At 37.8% G+C, this 27,524-nt stretch overlaps 1 protein-coding gene across 1 annotated transcript in view; it reads right to left on the bottom strand.

Annotated features, from left to right (window-relative positions):
* Positions 1 to 1,014: 1,014 nt before the first annotated feature.
* Positions 1,015 to 27,524, bottom strand: part of PRIM2 (DNA primase subunit 2) — a 270,527-nt gene continuing 244,017 nt past the window's right edge. Inside the window, exons 12-14 of the mRNA XM_040983590.1 lie at positions 22,997 to 23,079; positions 10,088 to 10,156; positions 1,015 to 1,294 (exon numbers count right to left, since the gene is read on the bottom strand). Coding sequence (XP_040839524.1) covers positions 1,070 to 1,294; positions 10,088 to 10,156; positions 22,997 to 23,079 — 377 coding nt within the window. The 3' untranslated portion in view covers positions 1,015 to 1,069. The remainder of the gene's footprint in view (positions 1,295 to 10,087; positions 10,157 to 22,996; positions 23,080 to 27,524) is intronic.

Here is a 27,524-nt window from a genome sequence, read left to right as displayed (position 1 = left end):
ACTGAAATAGACTAATACTTTCTAGCCAAGATGAGAGTAAAGAAAAGTTATGTTTCAAACTGGTGTTCTAAGGGCCCTGAATGCGTGATGCATGGGCAGACTCCAGGGAGGATATCAGATAGATAAGGGCATCTACAGGACATTGCTCAGCAAGTGCTCATCAACTCCACCTTACCTCCAGATCAAAGCAGCCAGAGCAGGACACTGCTGTAGATGGTCTGTAATCACCCACAAGCAGCTACTAAATTCTGACATTGAAAGGAGACTGTGTAAATGAAACTCATGATCGAAGCTAATGAATTTGCCAAATCCTTTTCATGGCAACCGCAGAAATGATAAGGTATTAAGTAGGAGAGTACTTTGTTCGGAAGGTAGAGCAGCACTTCATCATTATAAGTGTTTTGCTTTAGTAAATGTCTGTACATTATGAACCTGCCCCCCGAGTGAAAGGAAAATTACAGATAGGAGGGACCACCACATAAAAACTCTTCTAGCTCTTAAAAATATTACTGTCTATACAAATTGTTTTCCTTGAATTTCTAATTCACAATTGATTTCAGTGGAGTTTGCTGTATTCAAAGAAGCCAACAGCTTTTCCTTGCTGATGTAGAATAACCAAAATAGGCCAGCTTAGGAGAGAAAATTTGCAGTTTAAAATTTTTCATTTGTGATTGGCAGTATATCAGATATCCTGAAATACCAATTTAAAACTGAGGTAATGTGCAATCACACCAAACGCAGCCACATACATTTTGACATTTATTAATGAAAATGGGCTAGTAAGTGATTAAATCAAAATTTCCATGACATATAGGGTTAAAATTAAAACTGATTTTCAGCTGCAATGTTTCTACTTGTCCTGTTTCTGGAAGTTCTAACCAGTCTTGAAATTACCTGGACTGCAACTGGAACTTCTTTATCCACTATATCTTGCTTCCACAAAAAAAAGGAAATATTTTTTACTTGCAAATTTGACAAGTCTGTAGATGAATTGGGATAGCATAGAATAAAGAGTTAAAAGCCTAAAGAAAGATAATGAGTGAAAAATGATTGCTAGCACATCCAGGAATCACTGACTGAAGTAATCTTCAAGGTCTTCCATGTCCATTTCCATCGAGGAATTTAAGGAGGCCAGAGCAGAAGAGGCATCCTTGTTTCTCTGGACACTTGGTTTGGGCTGAGGAGTTTCTGGCTGAACAGGTTCCTTCCTGATGTCTTTGCCACCAGTTAGAAGCCGTTGGCTCTCAAAAAAGAACTGGTTAGGATGATTCAAAGAAAACCCACAATCATCCACCTGCACAGGGAAGCAAAGGACATCACATTAATTTATACGAAAGCCATAAATACAGGAGTCTTTTCAAAATATTCATGGGAAAATGGAATTACAATGTACATTTCCACAAATATTTTGAAGATCCCTTGTAAGGGTGTTTCAACATTGTACCAAGTCATCATTCAAAATTTAATACCTAAAACACGAATTGTCCTTTGTAGTAATTAGTCCACTGCTCCTGCCACTTCAGTCAGAGGGAGCTGTTAACCATCATAACCTAGACCCAAGTGTGCGCTTCCTCCAGGTCCCCATCTAGCTCTAGCACCATATCCAACATCAACGCAAAATGAAACATTTCATTTAACCCCTTTTTGCACACACTATCATTCATTCTACAGGGAATGCAAAATCCTTTCTAAGCTCTGAATCTCCAATTCACAAGGTGCCCTCGATTCTGGTGATTTACAAACCACTACTAACTCTTACTGGTTCCCTTAGGGAAAAAAAGAACTAAAGGCAAAGTAATGTATTTGGGAAACAAACATAGGGGTGTGTTTGTGTGCACTCATGGGTGCTATGTGAGGTTTAGTGATACTCAGGGATCTGTATAATCCATTACTGTATTCCTACTTTTAAATAAAGGGTGCTTTTTCCCAAAAAAGTAACCTTGAATTAACCCTGGGTCACTTTTGATACTGATTCTTGATATCATTTTAGAGCTTATCTGTAAGTCAGGCAGAGGCACTCTGACATAGTATACTACAAACCCAGAGGGAAAACAGCTAATTTAATGTAATTTCTTCATCTTGGTTTTACTTTTTAGAGAAAATAATTTGCTGGTTGTAACTGTCACTGAGATTTAATGCACATATGCTTAGGATTTCTTTTTCTAAAATATCACTAATGTCTAATTCTGAAAATCATTTCCTGTTGCTCTTCACTCTGTTTGGTGTTATGAACCTAACAATATTTCTGATGTTTGGAGGCTTAACAAGCACTCCTTTACCTGCTTTGCATTCGAAAGTGTATTCATAGAACACAAAAACAATAACAGCAGCAAACAGTAGAAAATACTAATGTGCCAGACATTGTTCTAAGTGGTCCAAACACACATGCAGATGGTTCTAATTCCCACAACAGACTTTAAAGGGTAGGGCTCGGTATTTTCCCAGTTTCTCAGATGAGGGATCTCAGACGATGGAAGTCGGTGTCATGCCGCAGCCACACTGTGGCAGGGCTGAAGACAGGAAATGAAGAAGCAGGGTCCCCTCTGATAACCAGCATGCTCTGCTGCCTGTCCTTGTGTTGCAGTCAATCATTTTCTATTGCTATCACTCCTTAAAAGTTGTAAACGCTTGGAAGCTCTTGGTGAGTTCTACAGAGATGCAACATAAAGGCAAGATCACAACAGCAAGACTCCAAAATCTTTCTTCTGATGTGTGAATGTGAACCTCCTGCATAAATTGCTGTCTTCGCATTCAACCAAAGGGTTGGAGTTCATCATGTAGCAGCAAACTTAAATTCTTACCTTCTGTAGTTAGGTATTTTTATTGTCAACCCTCCTTTTGAAAGTTACTTTTTGTGGTGTTTTTGGGAGAGGATTGTATTTTTACTTTTTTTTTTGAAATTAAGACAGCATTATAATTGCTTTATACTTATAGTTACTTACCAATCATTGTACATCTTGCTGCACTGAAGAGCCTTGCATACAGCAGATAACTAACAAGTACCTGGACCGCTGAACCGAGAATTAACCAATGTATCCATGGTACATATGAACTGGAGGCTTACCAAGCACAAAGCTGTTACAGCATGGTGGCTTTTCAGCTTACATGAGTAACTGAATCTAAAGAAATTTCCAGTCCTACTAGTAAGTAAACTACTTAGAAGCCTCACTCAAGAATGGGCAGTGAAAAGGGTCACAGACAAAGGTGTATTACAAATAACACCACAGTTGAGAAAAGATCCAGCTGAGAGGATCAGGGGAGACTGGGAGGACATGGCTGTCTGAGGTGGCTCTGGAAGGATGGGGACAATGACAAGCTGTAATGATGAGGGAAAAGGCAATGCAAGCAGCAGGAGCGCAGGAGGTGGCGAAGAGAGAATGTGCTAGGAAGGCAAGTAGTTCACATACCCTGGTGTGAAAGGCACATAAAAAGGAGTAGCAGGAAACAAGGCCAGAAGGACTGGCAGGAACCACACCTTTGAGAGCCTTGAACACCAGGATAAGTAGTCCTGGCCTAATTCTTAAGGCTACAGGGAATCACTAAAAACCCTTATGAAAGGAGAGGGTGTGTTTAGAGCTGTGCATAATCTTAAGGTAGAGTAAAATGGATTGGCAGGGGGTAAAGGAGCTGCTGTTATGGTCCAAAATGAACCATCCTGTGGAGTGGGCCAGCAAACATGTAGGGTCTGTTTTGGTAATAGCTCAGCATTCTCTGGTTTGGATAGGTTGTTACTTTGTATAATAACTTCACTGTGTAGTAGACTGACAGTGTACACACTGATGTATTTTAAGTGACTGCCTAGATGACTATGAATAGATTTAATGTTGCTTTTTTACTTTAAAACAAAGTTGGCAACTTATTTTAAAAATATTTCTTGAATGTTCTATGATACATAATTATTAACAATGGTGGGATTTTAACTATAGTTTTATGAAACTATATGGCAAAGAAAATTTGAAATTGAAGACTTCAGGGACCCTTTAATTTTAACCTCTTCCAAATAAACTGAGGCCTAATGAAGTTTCACAACTTTTTAAAATGCGCTGACCTAGTAACTAGTTCTGAGTTAAAATTCAGATCTTTTAACCAGATCATGTCTTTTTTTGAAATCTGTGCTGAGGTTAAATGCACAACCAAAGTGACCATGATATCTTCATCATAAATATTATTTCTAGAGCTAGTCTTGGCTTTCAAGATTATAAAAAATACAGTTGCTTGGGTCTGGTGCGGTAACTTAGAGGCTAAAGTCCTTGCCTAGACACCAGGAACCCATATGGGCGCCGAGTCTAATCCCACCAGCACCAATTCCCACCCAGTTCCCTGCTTATGGCCTGGAAAAGCAGTTGAGGACGGCCCAAAGCCTTGGGACCCTGCACTCATGTGGGAGACCCAGAAGAGGCTCCTGGCTCCTGGCTTTGGATCAGCTCTGGCCATTGAGGGCGCTTGGGGAGTGAATCAATGGATGAAAGATCATCCTCTTTGTTTCTCCTGCTCTCTGTGTATCTGACTTTGCAATAATAATAATAATAAATAGTTGCATTACATCATATAAAAAGAACTTAGTAACCTTGTGCTAACAACAATATATTGGAGTTAGAACCTTTTGTTTCAAGTTATGAAAGTTTTCAATACACAGACTGTCACAGAGAATAACTCAGTGTTTAACTTATATCGGATCTTAATATCAGTATTATAATAATTTAGTTTATCTGAAATGGAGATAATAGTTTCATTTAGAGGGCTGTCATGGAGGGAACTAAAGGTATATGAAAGCACAAAGGAAGAGCTGCTGGTCCTATGAAATCTAAATTAAATGCTTTAGAAAGAGTCAAGAAATGCATGCTGCTTTAAAAAGACTGAATTTCCAGAAAAGACAGATCTTGCTCTGGGTATATTAAGTTCCTTGTTCACTAGAAAGAAATTCAAACTGGAAATGATTGATGGGGCACATAATGAGTATGGCTCAACAAAGATGAAGTTGAATTCCAGTTGTAAAATTATACTCTTACATTGAAAGATTAGCAAGTAAGTGGCATTTAAATGTCTTTATATTTTTAAATTAAGAAACACACATTTGCATTAATCCTCATTTTTACAAAGATCTATTTACTTCTATGAAAGGTGAGAGGACATCTCTCACTCCCCACTTCTCTTTTACAAACTGCTACCTCACCCCCCAAAAGCCTCCCACAGCCACGAAGCAGGTCATAGCCAGAAGCCTGGTTTGAATCTCCTTATGGGGAGTGGGGTCCCAAGAGGCGGGAGCAGCACTTCATCCAGGATGCAGGTACCCCGGCGGCTGCCTAATGCACTGCACAGTAACACCTGCCCTGTCTCACTGTAAGTACTGCTTTGTTAGAAACTACAACAGTGCCACGGGCCTTAAAACGAGACTTGAACCATGACTCTGTGTGGTTTTATATTTTTGACTTTTTCCCCTTGGATCTGCAATTCTCCTTCTTTACTCACTCTGTGATGCTATTTGTGGTCTAATCCATTGCTTGATACCAACATGAAATGATGAAAAGCTTCCTTCATTTAATAGAATTCCATTTTCTCTTAGCCTGGGTTCTTTGTCTTCTGATTATGTAGGATAGCCATTCAGTGTGTTTTCACCTTAAGAAAAATAAACTTAGGTGTTTTTCCCTCCAAGAAGGGGAAAAACATAAACTAAACAATTAAATGTTTTTAAATTGTCTCCTTTTTAAAAAAATGTAATTCAATCTATATCTAAATCCCCTATTTCATGTATTTCTGCTCGAGAGCCAGAAACAATTTCCTTTATTCCTCTAAAATATACAATTTGCTTTATTCCAGATTTGGGAATATTTAGCATAATTTTTTTTCTGCGTGCCTTGTTTCTTTTTCTAATCAGCATACTACTGACAATGTTTTTCTTTGTGTTTGATTTTTTAAAAATCCTGTGTACATTGCTAGTTACTAACATTCCGTGAGGCATTTTCATCCTGCCACAAAATAAGATCTAAGGGGAAGGATCTGTAAGGGATCACTGTAGGTGGGGTTCACAGACAAGTGTCGGGGAGTCTTGATAGGTTACATTATACCTTCAAAGAATAGGAAGTCACTAAGGGCTTGCTGACATAATTAGATTCCTATTTTTTTTTTTAATTTATTTTTATTGGAAAGGTGGATATACAGAGAGGAGGAGAGACAGATCTTTCATCCACTGATTCCTCCCCAAGTGGCTGCAATGGCTGGAGCTGAGCCAATCTGAAGCCAGGAGCTGCTTCCAGGTCACCTATGTGGGTGCAGTGTCCCAAGGCTTTGGGCTGTCCTCAATTGCTTTCCCAGGCCACAAGCATGGAGCTGGATGGGAAATGGGGCTTCTGGGATGAACCAGGGGCCCATATGGGATCCTAGGTGTATGCAAGGCAAAGACATTAACCTCTAGGATACTATGCCAGGTCTAGATTCCTATTTTAAACATCACTCCAGCAGATAAGGAGAGAAAGGACTAAAATGAGTACATGTTGGGAAATGAGTAAGGAAGCTGCTGCAGTGATCTCAGTGTGGGATGAAGGGGGCTTCCAGTCCTGCATTCTAATTGAGATCAATAACTATGATCATGTTTTTTTTTTTTTTTAAGATTTCTTTATTTGGAAGGCAGACAATTTTCGATCCATACTTCACTTTCCAGATGGTTGCAATGGCCGAGAGGCACCAGGCCCAAATCTGGAGCTAGCAGCTTCTTACAGGTCTCCCATGTGGGTTTCAGGGCCCAAAAACTTAGGTAGTCCTCCACTGTTTCTCTAGCAGGGAGAGCTAGCCCAGAAGTGGAGCAGCCAGGATGTGATCCTGTGCCCATAGAGGATGCTAGAGACACAAATGGCAGCTTTATATGCTGTGTTAGAATGCCAGTCCCAGCCCTTGAGTTATTACAAAGATGAAGCATACTCTAAGTATATATACTTATGTAAGTATGTAAGATTATGTAAAGGGACTGGTATTGTGGCATAGCAAAGAAAGTCACTACCTGCCTAAGACTATGGCACTGCATTTGGGTGCTGGTTTGAATCCTGGCCATCCTACTTCTTATCCAGCTCCCTGCATATGCCTAGGATAAGCAGTGGAAGATGACCACATTTCTTGAGCTAATGCCACCCATTTGGCACACCTGGAAGAAGCTCATGGCTTCAGCCTGGCAGAGTGCTGGCTGTTATGGCCATTAAGGGAGTAAACTCTTCCCTCCCATCACTCTTAAAAATAAATAAATGAATCTTTAATACAATGTGTGATAAGCTTGAACAAGATTTATGTGTAGAAATTTATAGGTTGGTGAAAAATTATGTTTACCTACTTGGAAAATAAGCACTCGGAATTGGTGTCTACAGAAAGTCTTTCCAAAGAAATTATTTAAAATTAAAACAGTAATCTACATCAGGCCTTGTGTTTTCACATGGACCATACAGAATTAACTGAGATAATCAGGTTTCAAACAGGCCTGCTACTGAAATCTACTAAAGGCATCCCTGTGAGCGTTTGCTTGGAATCCTCACATTTTGTACCCAACGACCATAACATGATAAACCTATACCTCATATTTCTGCCACAGCAAATGTAGATTTTTGCAAGAATGGAGGCGGTTGGTTTTACCTATGGGAGATTTGGGTTTTAATCAAGAGGTTTTGTAATGACAGCTTATAATGAGGCAGCTGGTATTACCAAGAAAGCCATATGGACCTATCACAGTGCTGCTGCAAATGGTATCAATTAACTGGTTCATTTTCAAAACTTTCATTTAAGTAGGTTTGATCACAGAGGCCCTAGGAAAATAAACAGTTTTATTGCAGGGGGTAAGGATGGCAGAAATCTGACAATAAAAATGAAATCTAAGTTTAAATTTGAAAAAGAAGACAGTTACATCCAAACATGTAAACTGAGACATTTAGTGGATACAAACAGCCTTTATTACTTCATTGATTTATATGATGTTTAAATTAGGCTATTCTATATGTAAGAATTCAGATGAATGAAGATACTACAAAGACTTGCAACTAAGTAAGGTGTAAAAATCGGCTATAGTATCAATACTGTCAGTAATAATCAATAGGAGATACTACAAAGGCAGATCTGAACTATCAAAAAATCCTTTCCAATGATTGTGTCACAAACTCAATTTGAAGCCTAATTTTCAGCTTGCTTAGTAAAAAGGAAAGAGATTTCACTTTGTGAAAAATCTAAAGTCTTTTAATTAAACAGGTTCACCAGTGACTAAGAGGATATAGAAAATTAAAACTCTGAAGCTGGTAGCTGAAGCAAGTTACTGGATGCAGCCTTTGCAGGACTGCGATCCCACGAACCAGTGCTGAAACAAACCAAGCATGGGCTTATCTGATGGCACTCTAACTCTAAAAAACAAGAAGGATTTTTGATGACAGTATTATTTAATCTTTTAAATAAATTACATATAGAAGAAAGGACTGGACTCAGTAGAACTGGACAATGGCTCCAAATTTTCCATTAATCAGCTATGCTAGACTAGACAAGTCACCTCGGACTGCTAGATCTGCTTTTCTTTTTAGGTGTGTACCATGAAGTACCATGAAAAGATACTCTTGCAATTCCCTCTACATTTAACTAGTTTATGAATCTAGACAGGGATATATGGATAAACGTAGTAGTTACTACAAACCAGGCACCAGATACCACAGAAGACTAACAGTTGTGGTTAGGCTCGCAGCTTTAAATGCAATAGACAGCCTGGGTTCAAATTCAAGTTCTGCAGCAGCATGACCCGAGCTTCTCTATGGTTTATTTGCAAATGAAATAATGTAGCTCCTAGTTGTGGTGGTACAAATAAAAGGAACTACTGTGTTGCTAGTACTTTGTGCTGTGCTGGGCATACAGTCAGGGTTCTACAGATTTCGGTTATTTTGGTCACTAGTAATATCATCGAAATTTTTTTCCAAAAAATATGAAGTCTTGTATCTATGCAACAGAATTTTTTAAAAATGTAGTGACTAGTGACTAGATAAAACTTAGCTTTTTTTTTTTTTGTGGAGGGGTGTCATGGATCCCTTTGAAAATTGCTAAACACCAGTTTCAGACTTCAGACAAATGCACGTAGATACCCAGTGACTATTTTAAATGCATGGATCTCCAAAGTCCATTCAGACGTCTGTTTCAGGTTAAGAATGTCTGCCCAGGATCACAGATGGCAAACAGGAAAGGGGGCTGGATTTGAGCTGCAGATGTGATCCCTTGGCCTGCACAGGACTTTAATCTGTCAGTGTGAACACCTCTAACAGGACGTACTCTTCAATGCAACACAGTTCTATATTTGTGGGTATTAATCTAAGCTAGCTTTCTTTTTCTGAAATTTGCTTCATTCTGTGTAGATCTCTGAGTCTGAACCCCCTTGCTTTATATATTTCAAAACCAACTCAGCCATTCAGCACTCCAGTACTCTAATTAGACCTCTTTAATACTAAAGGGGAGCCATGATATAAACCAAATACATTTTCCTTACTCCCTGGCCACTAGGAATGGAGTCCATACTTGCCATGCAAATAAACATGACACTTGGGATAAGATTAGAATAACATGAGGTGGCAGTCACAAACGAGAAGGCTGAGATTTTCTGCAAGGAAAGTAGCACAAGCTTTTGATTCTTCCTGGCAGCTATGGATCAAATCTGGCCCACTAACTTACATTTACTAATACGATCACAGGCATGTCTGTTCACATATATTTTCTGGGGTTAATTTTACAATATATTGGCAAAGTTTAACAGCTGTGACAGAGACACTATGGATGCAAAGTCTCAAATGTTTACAAGCTAGCTCTTCACAGAAGCTAACTGACCGTAAAGAGTGTCAGGTGCCAGCTGCAACCATGTAAGACTGTCTCATGAAGTAGATGTTCTTAGTTACAATATTCCTGGGAATGGGAAGTCCAAGCTTAGTCTCTGACCTTTCTATGAATTTTATAAGTTATGAAATGCCACGTAATAAATCCCTTTCTTCGGAAAAGAGCTGAAATAGTTTCACTGTTGCGACAAAAAACCCTGGATAAAATGAACACAAGACTGAGAATTATACCACAAAAATCAAAAAATTTCACTTACATTATGTATCATCTCGAAGTACTTCTGACAAGCCACTTGATAATGTGTCCCCTTGACTAAATCCAAAATCTAAAATGAATGAGGAAAAAGAAAAAAAATTAGGAATTAGAAATTAAGTTTCTTTTAACGCACTGTAGCTCACAATTGTTGGCCTTTACATATCTTCATTCTAGACAGGGCACCCAGTAAGTCAGGTAGCATGATGTATTTCTGCAGCTTGGACATTGTGATAATTCTGACACTATGTAGTAGCTGTTAGGTCAGTGCTAAACCAAGATGACACGAAATGGTAAGCGAGCTTTCTGACCTACCAACTGTGAATTTTAACAACTTTACCTTGATAACAAGATGGAAACAGATACTAGTATTACATTACATCTCTGGTAGTTATTGTCAGAACAGCATATTGCAACATCTTTTCCAAAATTGCAGATATAAATCTAGTAATCTAATGGTTGTTTCATGAAGCAATCAAGTAAACATTTTACATTTGTGTTTTGCACATTACTGGTTTAAACAGATACAGCATAAAATACTGCTGTGTGCCCATCAAGAAAATTTAATGTAAACCCTTTAGAAGAATGTCTGGAGAGGGAATGCTTTTACTTTCAATCAGATTTTGTCCTTTTAGAAATGAAATTATTTCTGGTAAAGCTAAGCAGAATATGAGAGTGGATAGTCTATTCTGAACACCTATTAGGAACGTCAGCCTATCTTTTGTAAATACAATTTGCTTTCCAATTCTATTTTATGTAATCTCTTCAAAATGGTACAAACTCCGCTCCTTATCAGCAAAGTGCAATAGCAGTTGAAATTTGTGAAGTATCATCACCTCCCTCCCTCACTCAAATAAATAAAAAATATATTTGCTCTATTTATCAAATGCAGTAAAATTCTGGAATTAAGAGATAACCCCCAGAAGTAACTCTGGAGAAATGTTAATTTCCACCTCATTTCAAAAGGCTGACCTTCCTGGCAGAAAAGGAAATGAACACAAAGTCTCAGGTTACTGCTTTCCTCATTATTAAGTATAGCTTTACATCTTTTCACGAAACACAGGAAAATTACAGCTGCAGAACGGGGGTCATATAAAACTGAGAATGTGCTCTGATTGTCTTATAGATTACATTTCTGAATTTCACATCACCTTTTATTAAACTTATAGGAAATATCTGTGTAAATGCCAACCAGTCATAAAACCCAAAATCCTGCCTGTCTGCTGGTCTACTTTCCTTGCATTGTTTTAGAACAAAAATCAACTTTGCTAACAGTCTAAACTCATATTCCCTGATGCTTTTCATACAAATATCCAAATTCTATTGAGATGAACTTATAATTAAAGGCAAACATACATGATGATACATTAATATCTGAGCATCAGAATTTAAGAAGGAAATATTTCAAATATAAATGATGCCATTAATTATCTGAAAAATGATTTATAAAAATCGTGGTATATAAACTTTATGAAAACAATTCAGCATTTTACTTTGTGTGTAGAACTGCATTTAAATGTTTTACAAAGTAAATACATATGATATAAATGTTAATAATGGATAAGAAAGACTACAAAGAAATGTGATACACATACATGGACAATTAGTAAAGAAATCTGACAGAAAAGCCACAGAACCTGAGAAATTTAGATTTATTGAAAATGTTAAGGTTCTGTCAAAAATAAAATTTAGACTAATCAGAAAAACCCACCACATTTCCATAAAGGAACCTTCCTTATCTTCTAGGAAGAATACTTAATGGACTTGAAGCCAAATTGTAATCAGAATTATTTAATCATCTATCCATAAGCAGCTTCATCAATCATGTCAGGCATACTTGAGGTGAATGAAAGTTTCTATAAATATTAAGTTGTGATGAGAAACGAGACAATGACAGTTTCTTTGGCTAGGAAAGCTATTCAAAGAAACAACTGTAGGTGTAAAGAGATAAAGCAGGGAAGGAGAAAGAATAGTAAGTGAGTAGATGAAAAGTCAAGAGAAAACTGCTCTGAGCCAATTTTAGCCATTGGGAGGAGATACTATTTTAATTCCAGAGAATATGAAATATATCCTTTTAATGCAGATATTTGTCTTGAAACAACCATTTACTGCAGGAAGAACTTAAAAAATCATATCCAAATTAGTTATCTTACTTTCCTTAAAAGAATATTAAAAACTCCTTAAAATTCCCACAACTAATAAAGTTGTCAATTTCAAATTGTGGTCTTTATTACAGAGGCTTAAGAAAAGAGAAGGTCTTGCGGACTGATGGAGTTTGACTCACTGAGGAAGAGGAGGAGTCCTACAACGTTGGAAGCACAGGAGCAAAGAACTGTCGGGAACAGCATCATTCTGCCTGCAACGCTGGGAGGAGACCGGCGGGCAGGAGCAGAAGGCATCACAAGGATCCAGGAACAAAATGGCAAATGCAGTGGTGGGAAGAAGCGATCTAATCTGGTGGCAGATGGATTTTCCACTGAATAGCCACACGGTACTTGTGAGAAGCAGATATTTTGCATGAAAATGCCCAAAGGCATTTCCCCCAATGTTTTAAAATAATGCATTAGATGTATCACTCAACCTTCTCCTTATCACAAAAGATTCTGTTAGTAAAAACTTTTTAAACTCAAGCCAACAATATCAAATTATTGTAACATAAATGATACACAACCAAAAAAACTTACAACTGACTAGCCACTAACATGATGAACAACAGATGCTTCTGTGCAGAACATGACACCTCAAGTCTCTTACTGTTAACCACAGTATCTGCTTTGCTGATTGCAAAATTTTCACAAGCAACTGAGACTTTCTGTACTCAAGCAATACTGTGTTAAGATACTCTGCAGGTGTCTGTACTTTTGAGATTGGTACCAGTAGAGCCTGCTGGTGGATGAATCCAAATGTAAGAAAGCCAAAAAAGAAGGGGAAGGAGAATGACGCTATGAGCAAGACAGCAAAAATCAGTTTCTGCTACAGAAGCAAAGTGACAAACTTAGAAAGCAAGCCTGAAATCCAAGAAGCACAGGTGCATAAGGTATACCCTCTGGAGCATAATGTGTGGGTCGAATCAGAACACTCCACAGGGTGAAGAAGTCACATGAGGATGAAGTCCGGCAATGGTACTTTTTAGCAATGCTTCTTTTGCTAGTGCAACAGTGAAGGTCCTAACTTACACCGTGACAAGCAGCCCATTGTCCTTCTTACATTACCCCCAGGCTGGCAGCAGGGCTGAACTAAGGTGGGAGCCTCAGGAACTAATGCAGAGATGGATGCTGATTTAAGAACAGGAGATGAAAAGAGACCAAAGGAAACAGGACATACAGAAAGCAACACCAAAGTGTAACTCCACAGTGTTTCACTGAGCTATAACACTGTTTCTGGCTGTTCTGTTTTGGAAGAACCGAAGCACACCATGATTTCCCCTAAGATGAACTCTCCAAAGGTAAGACCAAACTGATTCAAGGGCCAACTGAGGGCCAGGACTACGTGTACATCCAAACAGAAACCTATTTGTAAACATACTTACTTCTATGAAAATCTAATATTGTTCAAATGGCAGTATGACTGTTATTAATGATCAATATATTCAGACTGAAATATATAAATAGAACAATCTATTTATTGTCCTAATCTGATTCTAATCTAGTTCCTCAGTTAGCAAAAGGCTAAGAAAAACTCAGGACTGATTTTTAACTAGTGTTATATTTTGGTAATGCATATCCTTTTCTCCCTCTATATTTTTAACTCTCTAAATGAAAGTTCATCAAAAAATACTGTTAAACTGCCCTATTTATTTTTTTTCAAATCTATCAACCTCACAAAAAAAAAAAACTTGCATCATGCTTGTATCTGCTACATTTGATAAAATATTAATTATACTGGTACTTCATATAATTGATTTTCAATAAGAATTACTAATTGTTTTTTCCCCTGTATGAAAATTCTACTATAGAGATCTACCAAGATATCCCTGCAGTTGAGGAATAAAGAGCAGATAAGGTGATATTTTTCTGATTAGATAATTGATCACAGCCAGGTGAGATTCTCTTGCAATGACCACCAGGATCGCTCCGGAAGCCCCCCTAAAAAATTAGATCAGATAAACAGAGACCAATAAGGAAAGCTTAAAACAGACAGGAAATAGTCAGTTTGGACTCCCATATACCTAACTAGGTAGGACACAGATTAGTTGCTCCTCACCAAGGCATGGCTTATTTGAGGTATAAACCTGTTTGGACTGTCCTAACTTTCATGTAGTTCAGTAGAAATCGTACTTGAATACTTTAAGCTGCTAAATATAAAAATGAAAATAGACACGAGACGGCTTAGTACCCTATAACCATTTTAAGGTGTATAGCAGCTGGTTGTATATAAACTATAATTGAGATGTCAATGAAGTAGTTACAGGATGTGGTTGAGAACTCACATTTTCTAACATATTGGTCACTCAATACCATGTCAGTTAACTTCATGATGTTGTAAATTGTTGTTGAAATTGTGTAGGGGCTTTTCGTTGGAGGGGATGATATTCTGCCAGCCCTACTTTTAGACCAGGGATGGTTTCCCAATGAAACTGTTGAATTTATCTGGACAATAAGATGCTGGACTCTCTGCATGGTCCATGCCTGCAATGGAGGAATCATGACTGGTTATGGTCTGTACTACTGTAACAATGTGGAGGAATTCAATATGAGGGGAGGGTTTGGGGAGGGGTTGGGGGAATCCCAGAGCCTATGAAACTAGATCATAAGATGAAATAAATGTAGTTTAAAAAAAACACAGGTGGGAAATGCTGTCTTACATTCTTATATACACATAAACCCACTCACAATATAACAGAAATATAAAAATCATTTTAAGCAATACTTCCTTCTCTCCTCCTAATATGCTCTAGTATCTCCTGCCAGCTGCAACTCCCTTTTTTCCTTGTGCATCAATGCCTGCCGATGAGACTCAGTCTTGGCAGCCGCACATCGCCACCTGCCCATCCTTGGCTCTGGTGAGTGGAATGCTGTACTGCTAAGTGCTGTATTCACCAATTAAGACAGCTAGTCTGTCCCGAATTCAAGGTCATAGTGGCTTACATAAAAGCAGTAATAACCTTGCTTCTTTAAAAATAAAATCCCAGCCTTTCAAAACTAGATCACGCTGATATTTTCACACTCCATTTCCAATGTTCCCTATTTCAAAGGTGAAAGAATGCTGTGATGGAGCTGCTGAGTCTGAAACACTTTAGCACCTGTTACTTTGCCCTGTTTCTCTTGCATACATCCTTGCTTGGCCTCACACCTCTGCTGTGTCCTTCACTTACCCACAGGTCGGGGCTAAGCCTCTCTATTGAAGATGCAGTTTTCCATTTGCTTAAAACACTATATTCCACAAATTTTTAAACTCACTTTATTATTGGTTACAAATGTCATTATCTGAGTGCATCCTACGTCCAAATGTCTTAACTTTTCCTGTTGCTCAGCCCTCAGTATTGTGGTTTTCTCATTAATCCTTTACTCATGCAAGACGACTTTCATACTACCACCAGAGTAACTTCAGCCAAATCAAATCCTGGCACTGCTGGCTCTCAGCTCATGTGGGTACATACTTTTCATCATGGTTCAAAGGCCTTTCTCATCAGGCACCAGTCTCTCCCTCTGAACTCACTCCTGTCCCACTTGGTTACTAGGGTGCTCACTGGCCAGGTCACCTTCTCCCTGCATATTCTTTGGCACTTTAGCCCATACTATCTTGTGAATGATCAGGGGAGGTATCTTGGCTATAGTTACGGCAGGATTTACCAGAAAGCTCCTATCAAACTAACTTGTCTCCCAAATCCAATTTTCATCAATATTCCCAGACTAGGTTTCATCAAAACAAACTGATGACCTTATCTAAATTAACAGGCTCATAACTAACAAGTCTCATTTTATTCCTTTATCCTGCCAGAATTTTCTTTATTCCTATTTCCTTCTTACCAGGCAGGTATCTTGTACGCTGCAGTTATCACTACAGCCCTGGTGACTTAAATAGTAACTGGGATTCAGTCTGAGTGACTGGTGTAGCAAGAAGGCAGCTCTTACTGTTTAGTTCTCCCTATTGGCTTCCTAGTCCAAATCCAATGTTACTCCCTCTACTGAAAATTTTTCTTCTGATTCTAAACTAGCATTTTGAATAAATTATTTTCAGCAACATGCTTTTCATTTCTATTATATGCAGCAGGTATCAAGAAAGGGATTCTTGGGAGCACTTTGAACTACTACTCCAAATATAGATTAATGGCAACATTTTGAATTAAAGTACTTCAGCCTTTAGGGAATATCGACACCTCAGTGAATTTACAGTGGGAGAAAGATGGCAAAGAAAAGAGGAAAAATAGCACAAAGGGCAAAGAAATCTATATATGTATATATATACACATATATATGCACACATATAAATTTAAATAAAAATTTAATAAACAAATTTCTATTATAGGTATATAAATATAAGCATAAATAGAAATGTAAACTTAAATATATATATAAAAGCCCACTTACAGACAGAGAGCAGTGTTTGTCAAGCCTCAGTTCTATGGGTCAGTTAGCAATTACTATGCTTTTGGCATTCCATTTTTTTCAACCTGAAATAAAGGTGGTCTGGGGCAAGCATTGCAGTGTATTAGTTAAGCACTGCTGGAGATGCCTGTATTCCATATTAGAGTGCCTTGGTTCCAGCTTGACTCTTCCAGTGTAGTTTTTTGCTAATGTGTTCCCCAGGAGGGGACAGGTGATGGCTCAAATATTTGGGTCCCTGGCCACCCATACTACTGACCCGATGGAGTTCCTTGCACATGCATTCTGACTAGTCCAACCCTAGTTGTTGCAGGCCGTTGGAGAATGAACCAACAGAAAACTGATTTTCTGTGTTTTTCTACCTTAAAAATATTCACCTAGTTGAGAACCACTGGTTCTAATGATCTGTAGGAAAATGACAAACTATTTATATAATTTATTTTATAAAAATAATATAGTAAGTATAACTTAAAAGATCTCAGGCCTGGTGTGGTAGCCTAGAGGCTAAAATCCTTGTCTTGAACGCGCCTCCATCCCATATGGGCGCCAGTTCACATCACTACTGCCTCACTTCCCTTCCATACATCTCTACCCAGTTGATTGTTTTTTGATGAAAATGCCCAGACCATACAGTGGAAAAAGGGTAATCTCCTCAAATAATACTGCCAGCAAAACTGGGCAAGTGGATGAATGAAATCAGACCCCTAACTCATGATCAAATACCTAAATGTAAGACCTGAAACTGTGAAGCTGTTGGAAGAAAATGTAGGAAAACCACTTCAAGACATTAATGAAGGTGATGATTTCTTGGATAAGACCCCCAAGGCAGAGGAAATAAAAACAAAACTAGACAAATGGGATCACAACAAGCTCAGATGCTTCTGCACGGCAAAGGAAATAATTGATAGTGAGCAAAGACATCCAACTGAATGGAGAAAAAAACCACTGAAGTCCCTGACAAAGAATTCACATTTAGAATATATCAGGAACTCAAAAAACTGAACAAACAAACCTTAAGAAATGGGCAAGGAACTCAAAAGACAGTTCCCAAAAGAAACACAGCCAACAAATATACAAAAAGTTTCTCAACATCGCTAGCCATCAGAGGAATTCAAATCAAAACAACAGTGAAATATCACCTCACCTGTTCTACATGGCTGTTACCCAAAAAACAGAGGAACAAATGTTGCCAGGGAATGAAGAAAGTGGAACACTTACAGGCTGTTAGTGGTAATGTAAATTAAGTCAACCTTTGTGGCAAGCAGTGTGAGGTGGTCTTTAAAAAGGCTAGAAATAGACTTGCCATATGATCCAGCAGTTGTACTTTGGCATATATACCCAAAATATATGAATACACTGTGTCAAAGAGATACCTGCACCATGTTTATACTAGTACTACTCACAATAAGCCAAATATTACAATCAGTGAAGGTGTTCACCATCAGATGAATGGCTTAAGAAAATGTACACAAGCACACAATGGATTAGTATTCAGTTATTAAAAAGAATGAAATTTGCATTAAAATGGATACAGCTGAAAGACATCAGATTCAATGAAATAAACTGGAACAGAAAGATAATTATGTGGCAGCCTTTTTTTTAGAAGATCAAAACAAAGAAATGTAAATAGTTTCTCAAACGTGGTTTATGTCCTTGTCAAATCAACAGTTACAAATATACTATTATAATTTTAATTATCTGATTACTTTAAAGTTCTAGGTATGTGAGTGCAATAGACATTTTTTCATTTGATTTTTATATATAGTCCTTGCCTATATTTTTGATGAACTATGACTTCTTATTTTTCATGATGTGGTTCCATAGGCACAAGAAGTTTCCTTTCTACCCCTGATTCTCCCCCCATATTGTTACAACAGTATAGTCCTTCAGCACAGTCACTAGTCCAACATCCTGATATTTAGTGTATAATGGCATGTAAGTATAGACCATGGTACATAGTCTAGAATCCTATTGAAAAGGTATATTTAGTAGTTTCATTGGAAGTCCTCCTTTAATTTGAGAGTAGATGCATATTGTAACATATCTTCTTTTCCAGGTATGCTAGTCTCAATTATATTGTTCATCTATGAAATTATGTACGAAGTATAATCTTTTTATTTTCTACATACTGAACTCCTATTGAGTGGAGCATTTAACCTAGCACAAAATTGAAACATGTTATCTCAAAAAGAAGAAAAGGGGGGGCAGTTTGGTGGGAGGCAATGCATTCTTAAAATTCTATCCACTAATTATTCTCTTTGTATTAATATCACATTAATGAGAATTGATGCATAATATGTCTAGTAATTGTCATGCATTTGTTGTGCAGCACAAATCTGTGGAAGGGGCACTAAACACAGTCCCTTGGCCCCCCTGACTAAGGTTGTTTCAGTCTGTGGGCACAGCACAGAGGCATGGTCCACAGGTCTCTGCCAAGTACTTGGCCTGATACTAACGCCTGGATTTAATTTCTTCTCTGTATCACAAATGGGAGGTTTCACCATACTGTGCTTGGAGTCTGCGAGAAGGGACCTAGGCAAAATTTTATTTTAATATTTATTCATTTATTTTAAAGAATGCGTGAAAGAGAGCTAGCATGCGGGATGAGAAAGACGGAGAGATGATCCGTCAATTAGTTTACTCCCCAGTCGGCTACCAGTGCTGGACCACACAGAGGCCAGGGGCCATGAGCCCCTATCTCACACATTGGTAGCAGGGGTTCAAATAGGTGGATGATCTTCCACTGCTTTTCCCAAACCATTAGCAGGAAGCTGGATGCAAAATGGAGCAGCTGAGATAACAAACATCCATTTCACGGGTGGTGGCCTTACCAACTACATCACAACACTGGCATTGACAGGTAACTTTTTGTTTTTCTTATTATATTAAAACTAGACCCTGGTCTCTCATCAGGCTTCTGTAGCTCTTGGAAAGGTAGAATACTGCATGAATAACTATCAAATTGGTGTCTCTGTGGTGAGACCATCAGTAAAGGGTCTTCCTGGCTGCCACTCTGCTCTATATCTCCTTTACAATACATTTATATTTTATTTAGATAAACATATTATTAAAAATATGAATACTGAGATATTTTAATGTTTTCAACCTAATGCTTGGAATCTTAGTTTATATTTTATATGAGGATATTAGAGCCACTCAAACTGGCTTGTGAGGGCTAAGTACACCTATTCCAAACTCCATTCTTAACAGAGTTCAGCCACATCAAACATTGATGGCTTGAGAACAGCCATAAAAGGAATATTTATAACACAGAAATTAACAAATCACATACATCACTGATTTCACTTCCAGACAGCTGGTTTGCCAATACACTATTGCCTTCAGTACATCTCAATTTGCACCTGCCACATTTCAGTGACATGTGGCCAGGACAGTACAGACAGGTCATACAAAAAGACTATTAAAGTTGAAAATTTATTTACTCGATTTATTCAGTTTAGTTTCCTAGAAGAGACTAGAAAGCATGCAAAGAAAAAAGTATTGCTCATTTACAGGAGAAATTAATATGAGCTGTCCTGGAGGAAGCATAGACATGTACTTAATAAACAAAGACTTTAAATGATCTGTCTTAAAGACATCCAAAGAGTGAAAGGAAACCACCACAGAAAAAAAAATCTAAAGGAAGCTAAGAGAAATGTCATAAGTGGAAAATGGCAATAAGGAAAATCCGATCATCAAAAAGAACCAAACAGATGTCAGAAGTTGCATAACTGATTTTAGCAAGGAGGAAAACTAATCAATGAACTTGATGACAGGTCAACTGAGATTATTCAACCTGGACAGAAAAGAAAGAATGAAAAGATAATTGCAAAACACGTTTCAGCATACCCACATTCACATAAGACAGACAGACAGAAAGGCTAGGTCAGAAATATTTGAAAACAGAGAGGTTCCAAGAAAAATAAACACAAAAGGTCATCACTGAAACACATTATATATATAAAGCATAGAGAAACAAACAAAAATCTTAGAAGCAGCAAGAGAATAACAACTTGTACTATACACGATTCAATAAGATTAGCACCCATTTTTGTAGCATAAACCACAATGGCCAGAAAGCAGCAAGATAACATACTTTGCTGTCAACCAATATTCCTGTATCTGACAAAATTCTCCTCTAAAAATGAAAGGGAAATTAGGATATTCAAAGATAAACAGAAGATATTCAACATATCTTTTCAAGATAAACAAAAGGCCTGTTACCAGAGAGTCTTCCCAACAATCAGAGTAGATGAACCCTTCAGACAGAAATTAAAGATTAGTAGTGAGTAAATAAAACCATCCAAAACCAAAATTGCCACATGTAACTACATAAGTATGAAAGATTTTGGACTCCTAGCTCCTCTTTTTGTTCCAGTACGATTTACAAGAGAAATTCCTAATATTATTATGAGTTGATGTTCCTAGGGAAACAATGGGAGAGGGAAGCAGCATTGAGGCACAGCAGGATAAGGTACTGCCCACACTATCAGCATCCTGCAGAGTGCCAGTTCATGTTCTGGCTGCTCCACTTTTAATCCAGTTCACTGCTGACGGCCTGGGATAGCGATAAAGGATGGTCCAAGTGCTTGGGCCCCAATGCCTGCCACGAGACACCTGGAAGAAGCTCCTGGCTTTGGCTTGGCCCAGCTCTGAACACTTTGGCCATCTGAAGAGTGAACTAGCAAATGAAAGAGCTCTGTCTTTCCATTTTCATAATTCAGCCTTTCAAGCAAATCTTTAAAAAACAATATGGAAACAACGTACAAATTCTATTTCTTTTATACTATAGATGCTAACTTGTTATAACTTTAAATGGTTAATTGCAATCGTCAGGGAAGTCACAAAACTGAGAAATATTAATGGAAGTAGGCATCAAACGTTTTGCATGCTATTTTCATTCCTCAACTCTGCCCTTTAATACAGTCCACCAGCTGCTTCCTTTTACTTAGACCCATTCAATAAAGGTATCAAATAAATAAAAACACAATATTATTTACAGTTTGCTGTCATATTCTAAACATTTGTGTTTTTCTCAGACAAAAGGTTACAATGTAGCTCCAGCAGGATGTGGTAACTATAGTTGGCTTCAGCTAAGTAAAATATGTATTTATGGGCTGAGGGTAGGCGGAAGAATACAATGGAATCAAAGGCAGAAGACATAAACATTAATTATGTTAATAATAATGTTAATCTGTATTTTTAAATAAAATGAATCTTTATAAAAGGTAGGAATATGTCTCTTATTCTCTTCCAAATTTGTTATCAGCAACTACAAATATGTCCAGAATACCATCCCTAATCTTTACTATCAGTTGATGTTGAGACCTTAGGCGGGAAAGAGTACGGCTTGCTGAAACACTCTAACTTTATTTTTCAAACTGGACTGGACAAGGGAGCATACCTTTGACACCATGCTTTTGTCCAAGTATATACCCTCCACTGTACAGTAAGTTACCTTTTCATTTGTGTCCCTTAGTTCCTATTTGCCTCCCTCCACATACCATTTATTCTTCTGGTTTTTGCTTGTTTGTTTTTTTAATTTTGTGATACAGTTCCATAGACGCTGGGATTTCTCCTCCCCCCACTAGTTCCCTCTATATTATTACAATAGAATAGACCTTCAAAAACAGTCATAAGTCCATCATTCCACATTTAAGTGTATCCTGACATTGTAGGTATAGACCATTTATTCCTTAAATACTTTAAAGCACCTAAAAAGTCTACTTAACTGAATTACTATAAGACAGAAAGAAACAAATTCATTCGTTGATTTAGGCAACTCAAACTCATGCAAAATCAACATGAGAAAATTTTCCTCTCCTCCAACAACAGTTTCAGGTCTCTTCAAATCCACAAATTCAAACTCCCATGATATTTAAGCTGAAACCATTCCGACAACCTCTTTAGCACATTTTTTGAGGTGAGTGAATATAAGATGATTATATGGGTGACTTTCTCAGTAGTATATACCAAACTAGTATATACCACAATATTGTCTATAATTTTCCAGTATGAAATATGCTGTCATTAATTTCCAGCTTCATTAACAAGTTTCAATACATTGCTCTAAAAATTTATTTTTTAAATGATATTTCTCAATTTAGATAGCAAAATAAAGAGAGGAAAAAAGATATCCAGCTACCTTTTTTACCAAGAAAAATAAAAACCCAGCCTAGCAGAGAGAAGCACTAGAATTCTAAGAGTCTAAAGCAAAGTCAAGGGTTCAGCCAAATTCATCCAGAAAACAGGATGTGTGGTGAGAGGCCGGACGGGTAGCAAGCAGCACCACTGCGAAGCATTACACAGAATGGAAAGGATCTGTCTGATGCCTCATTCCTGAGGATGCAGAGCAGAAGGTGACCTACCTGGCTTATCCTTCCGGGAGAGATCTTGTATGACTGTAACTTCTGTTTCAGAAGCTCCGGATCACTGTGACGGAATGGGCACCCTGATAACAAAAAACAAGCCAGCACACCAGTGAGGTTATTTACCAGTAGTTAGTACAATACCACACTCGAGAGACTTTCTAAGTTCCCTTTAATTGTCTAACAGCTTATTAATAAAAAAGTTAATTGCCCATGGGTGTAACTGCTCTCCTGTCTTTATCTAAATGATGACTGAACTGTGTGGTTGTCAGGGTACTACAGGCTCAAGAGTTCCATAAAGATTACAGAGCTCCCAGGCTGAGACGGCCATTCCCTGGGAGTAGGCAAATAGCCTCAATTATGCTACTTGCTAACAAGCACAGATAATCACAGCATAGCTGTAACAGTCTATCAAAAAACTTGACACAATTACATTTTTCTGGTACAGAAAACTTACCTAGAATGCCTATGAGAAACAGCAAACAAAAAAAAAAAAAAGCACAAACTCCACAAAGTACAAAATTACACATCACTTTCAGAAGTAAATTCTGTGCTATTTCTCACAGAATAGAACTCATATAAACTTTGAAGTACATTGGAGGGGAATGAGAGGGACAAACAGGAAACTGACACACAGAAAAGCAAGTTGGGTGGGCATTTGCTGCAGTGGTTAAGACAGGGCTAAGGACACCTGCACTGCTCAGTTCTGATGCCAGCTTCCTGTTATTACTCTGTACCTTTGGAGGCAGACAAGGTTCAAAAGCTTGTGTCCCTGTCACTCACACGGGAAACCCCCTTGGCTCCTCCCTTTAGCCTGGCTTCGTCTGAAAGGTTTGTAGAATGGGTTGAGACTTAAAATCTTCTTGCTAGGAGGGTACTTCAAAAAGTTCACAGGGAAATGGAATTGAAAAGTAAATATTTTAGTGCAAAAATTGTGAAATCATATGGGGGGATCTTCAAAAGTTCATGAAAAATGTGTTTTATAGTAAAACTATAAATGGATTTCAGATTTTTTACATCAAAATGAACTTTCAATTTATTTTTACTAACTTTTTGAAGTAGTCTCATAATAGGTAACACACCTGGCAATCCTGAATTCATTTGCTATGAAAATGAAAGTGCCAAGATTGTACTTTTACCTCCAAAAACAACCTCATTGCATCAACCATTTGACCAGGACATCATTTGGTTTGTCAAGACCCATTCACCCACTAGATATTGGATCACCTTCAATCAGTAACTGATGCTGACTCTAACCTAAACATAATACAGTGCCGGAAATCATTCACTATTGCTGACAAGGTACATTCATCAAAGTTGCAATGGATGAATTTAAACCAGAAAGTGTAAATGCCTACTGGAATAAGGAAGAAGTCATGAATGATTTCAAAGACTGCTCAGGAAAAGAATTTGCCAACAACCTGAGGAAAAAATACAAGAATGCCTTGAAGACCGTAAGTATTAACAAATGAAGAACTGGAAAATCTTGTTCAGTCACCTGCAGAGAAGGAGGAGAGGGAAACAGAACAGAATCAGCACCAGGGATATTGATGAGATTCGCCTAAGTGTTTCAAACTTAGGCAATAAAGGTCAAAATGATGGAAAACAGTCCTTGCATGAAATACAGCATTAAAATCCCTCATGATCACTCAAGGATCAAAACCTCTACATAATGCTTCGATGAATTAAACAGACAACAATTTTCAATTATGTTCTTGTAAAAGCTTTCAGCAAAACATCCTCCAATTATCTACATCATGGCTTAATTATCTTACTACATTCAATTAGAAGGTCAACAACAGCTTAATGCTACATCTCAATGCTTATGTCATTCATGTCACTTTGTTTCACCACACAGGCACTGTGTCATCTAACATCATCATAAGAAGGGTGAATATTCTGACAAAGAAAGACCATATTCTCCTTTTATTACAGTATATGGTTAAAATTGGCCTATACTATTATTTTGAGTTTTAATTTCTAATTGTACCTAGATTATAAATTAAACTTTATCACAGATATGTATATACAGGAAAAATACACAGTATTTTTATATAAGCCATGGCATAATTTGCCTTTTCAGAAATCCACTAGAAGTCTCTGAATATATCCCCCTTGCTAATAAAGAAACTATTCTAGTTCTTGACTGGCAGAGATATTAGCTTTGAGGCTTTGTTTTGTTTTTTAGAAGCGAGGGAAGGGGCTGATAGAGTTCCCACCCAGGGGTTCATTCCCTAAATATTCTTAACAGTCAGGAACTCAGTAAATCTAGGTCTTCCACATGGGTGGCAGAGACCCATGGAGCTGTTCCGTAGGTGGGAAGGTAAAGTCAGAAGCAAACTAGGGATTGAGAACTCAGGTACTGCAGATGTCTTGACCAGTGTCTTAGCTGCTTTGACAAACATTAACAACAACAAAATAACACTGCACTTCACTAAACAAGAGTTAATATGAAAATCTCAGATTTAAGGTCATAAAAACCAACAAAGTAAATGATGAGTGCCAACCCTAAGAATTCAAAAGAAGGATCTGAGAGTTTTACTTGGCTACAAACTCAATTCTAAGTTAACTGTCTGATAGAGCTGCTATATCCTTCAGCCTTCCTGCACAGGGGTATCTGGATCAGTGTCTTTCAAACTTTACAAGACATAAAAATCATCAAGTAAAATGCAAAAGAAGTCTGATTTCCTCTGAGGGTAAAGTCTAACAATCTGCATTTCTGAAAGGTACCTAAAGGAACCACAACACAGTGACAACAATTACTCACCATATATCACCTGCTCTGGTCACCCCCTCATTTATTAAATGAATATGTAGGTCTTTCCTAATGCACTGAACACATGCATCATCCTTATAAAACGTTCCAAATTATCTGATCTCTAACAAACTAAAAATGTGAAATCTCTTCAATGTTAAATTTCACTTAAGATTCTAAAACTCAAACAACTCAGTTAAAAAAAGGGCAAAGAATACAGGCAGCCATTTTTCAAAGGAGGAAATATAAATGACCAACAAACACATGAAAAGATGCTTAGGATCACTGATTATTAGGGCAATGCAAATAAAAAAACACCTCACCTGAGAATTGCTACAATCCAAAAATAAAAAAATAGCAAACACAAGAATGTGGAGAATAGGTAACCTGACATGCCGTTTCGGGAAATGTAAACAAGTACAATCACCATGGGTGATAGTATGGAGATTCTTCAAAAAACTTTAAATAGACTCACCACATAACCCAGCTGTCTCACCCTTAGGAATATATGCTAAGGACATGAAAGCAGCATATCCTGTCTTTATAGCAGCTCAATTCACAATAGCTAAGATACAAAACCTATGTAAATGTTCATTAACTGTTGCTGGGATCAGAAAAATGTGGTATGCACATGATGGAATTTTATTACTCAGCTGTCAAAAAACTACAATCCTGACATTTGTAACAAAACAGATTTGACTGGAGATTATGCTAATAAGATGCAAAAAGAAAAATATGTTCCATTATCTGTGATGGTTAACATACATATCAATAGACATACACTATAGTTTTAATGACTGATTATTCTAAAAATTTACTATGTGAGTGAAACAGAAATCTATATTCTTGCTGAACTATGTCTTTTTTTTTTTTTAAAGATTTATTTTTATTATTTTGTTATTGGAAAGGCGGATATACAGAGAGGAGAGACAGAGAGGAAGATCTTCTGTCCGATGACTCACTCCCCAAGTGAGTGCAACGGCCGATGCTATGCCGATCTGAAGCCAGGAGCCTCTTCCGGGTCTCCCACGCGGGTGCAGGGTCCCAAGAATTTGGGCCGTCCTCGACTGCTTTCCCAGGCCACAGGCAGGGAGCTGGAAGGGAAGCGGGGCTGCCGGGATTAGAACCGGCACCCATATGGGATCCCGGGCGTGCAAGGCGAGGACTTAACCACTTGCGCCACTGCACCGGGCCCTGAACTATGTCTTTTTAGTTTTTATTGGTTGAACACTTTATTTAGTGAAGTATACCACTGACTATAATGTAAATTAAAAAGGTTAACCCAAAAATTAAAACAGACAAAAAGGAAAGGAGGAAGAAGCTAAGTAGGAAGAGAGAGAGGAACACACTATTATATTCTTAGATGTATAACTATAAATTACATACACTGAATCAGTCCTCCTTGTTTTAATATGACATTAACATGAGAATTTTTAAAATATAAAGTATTTTTTTAAAAAGGAGGTTCCTTAGACTTAGCACAATAGCCTAGTGTCTAATGTCCTTGCCTTGCACATGCCAGAATCCCATATGGGCACCAGTTTGTATCCCGGCTACTCCTCTTCCCATCCAGCTCCCTGCTTGTGGTCTGGGAAAGAAGTAGAGGATGACCCAAAGCCTTGGAACCCTGCACCGGTGTGGGAGACCTGGAAGAAGCTCTTGGCTCCTGGCGTTGGACTGGTACAACTCCCGCCACCTGGGTAGTGAACCCGTGGACAGAAGATGTTTCTCTGTCATTTCTTCTCTCTGTAAAAAAAAAAAAAAAAATCTGAC

This window comes from Ochotona curzoniae, unplaced genomic scaffold, assembly GCF_017591425.1.
Source record: "Ochotona curzoniae isolate NIBS_2020 unplaced genomic scaffold, NIBS_Ocur_1.0 contig_3819, whole genome shotgun sequence".
Lineage (NCBI taxonomy): Eukaryota > Metazoa > Chordata > Mammalia > Lagomorpha > Ochotonidae > Ochotona > Ochotona curzoniae.
This window is presented reverse-complemented; position numbering and strand designations above follow the sequence as displayed.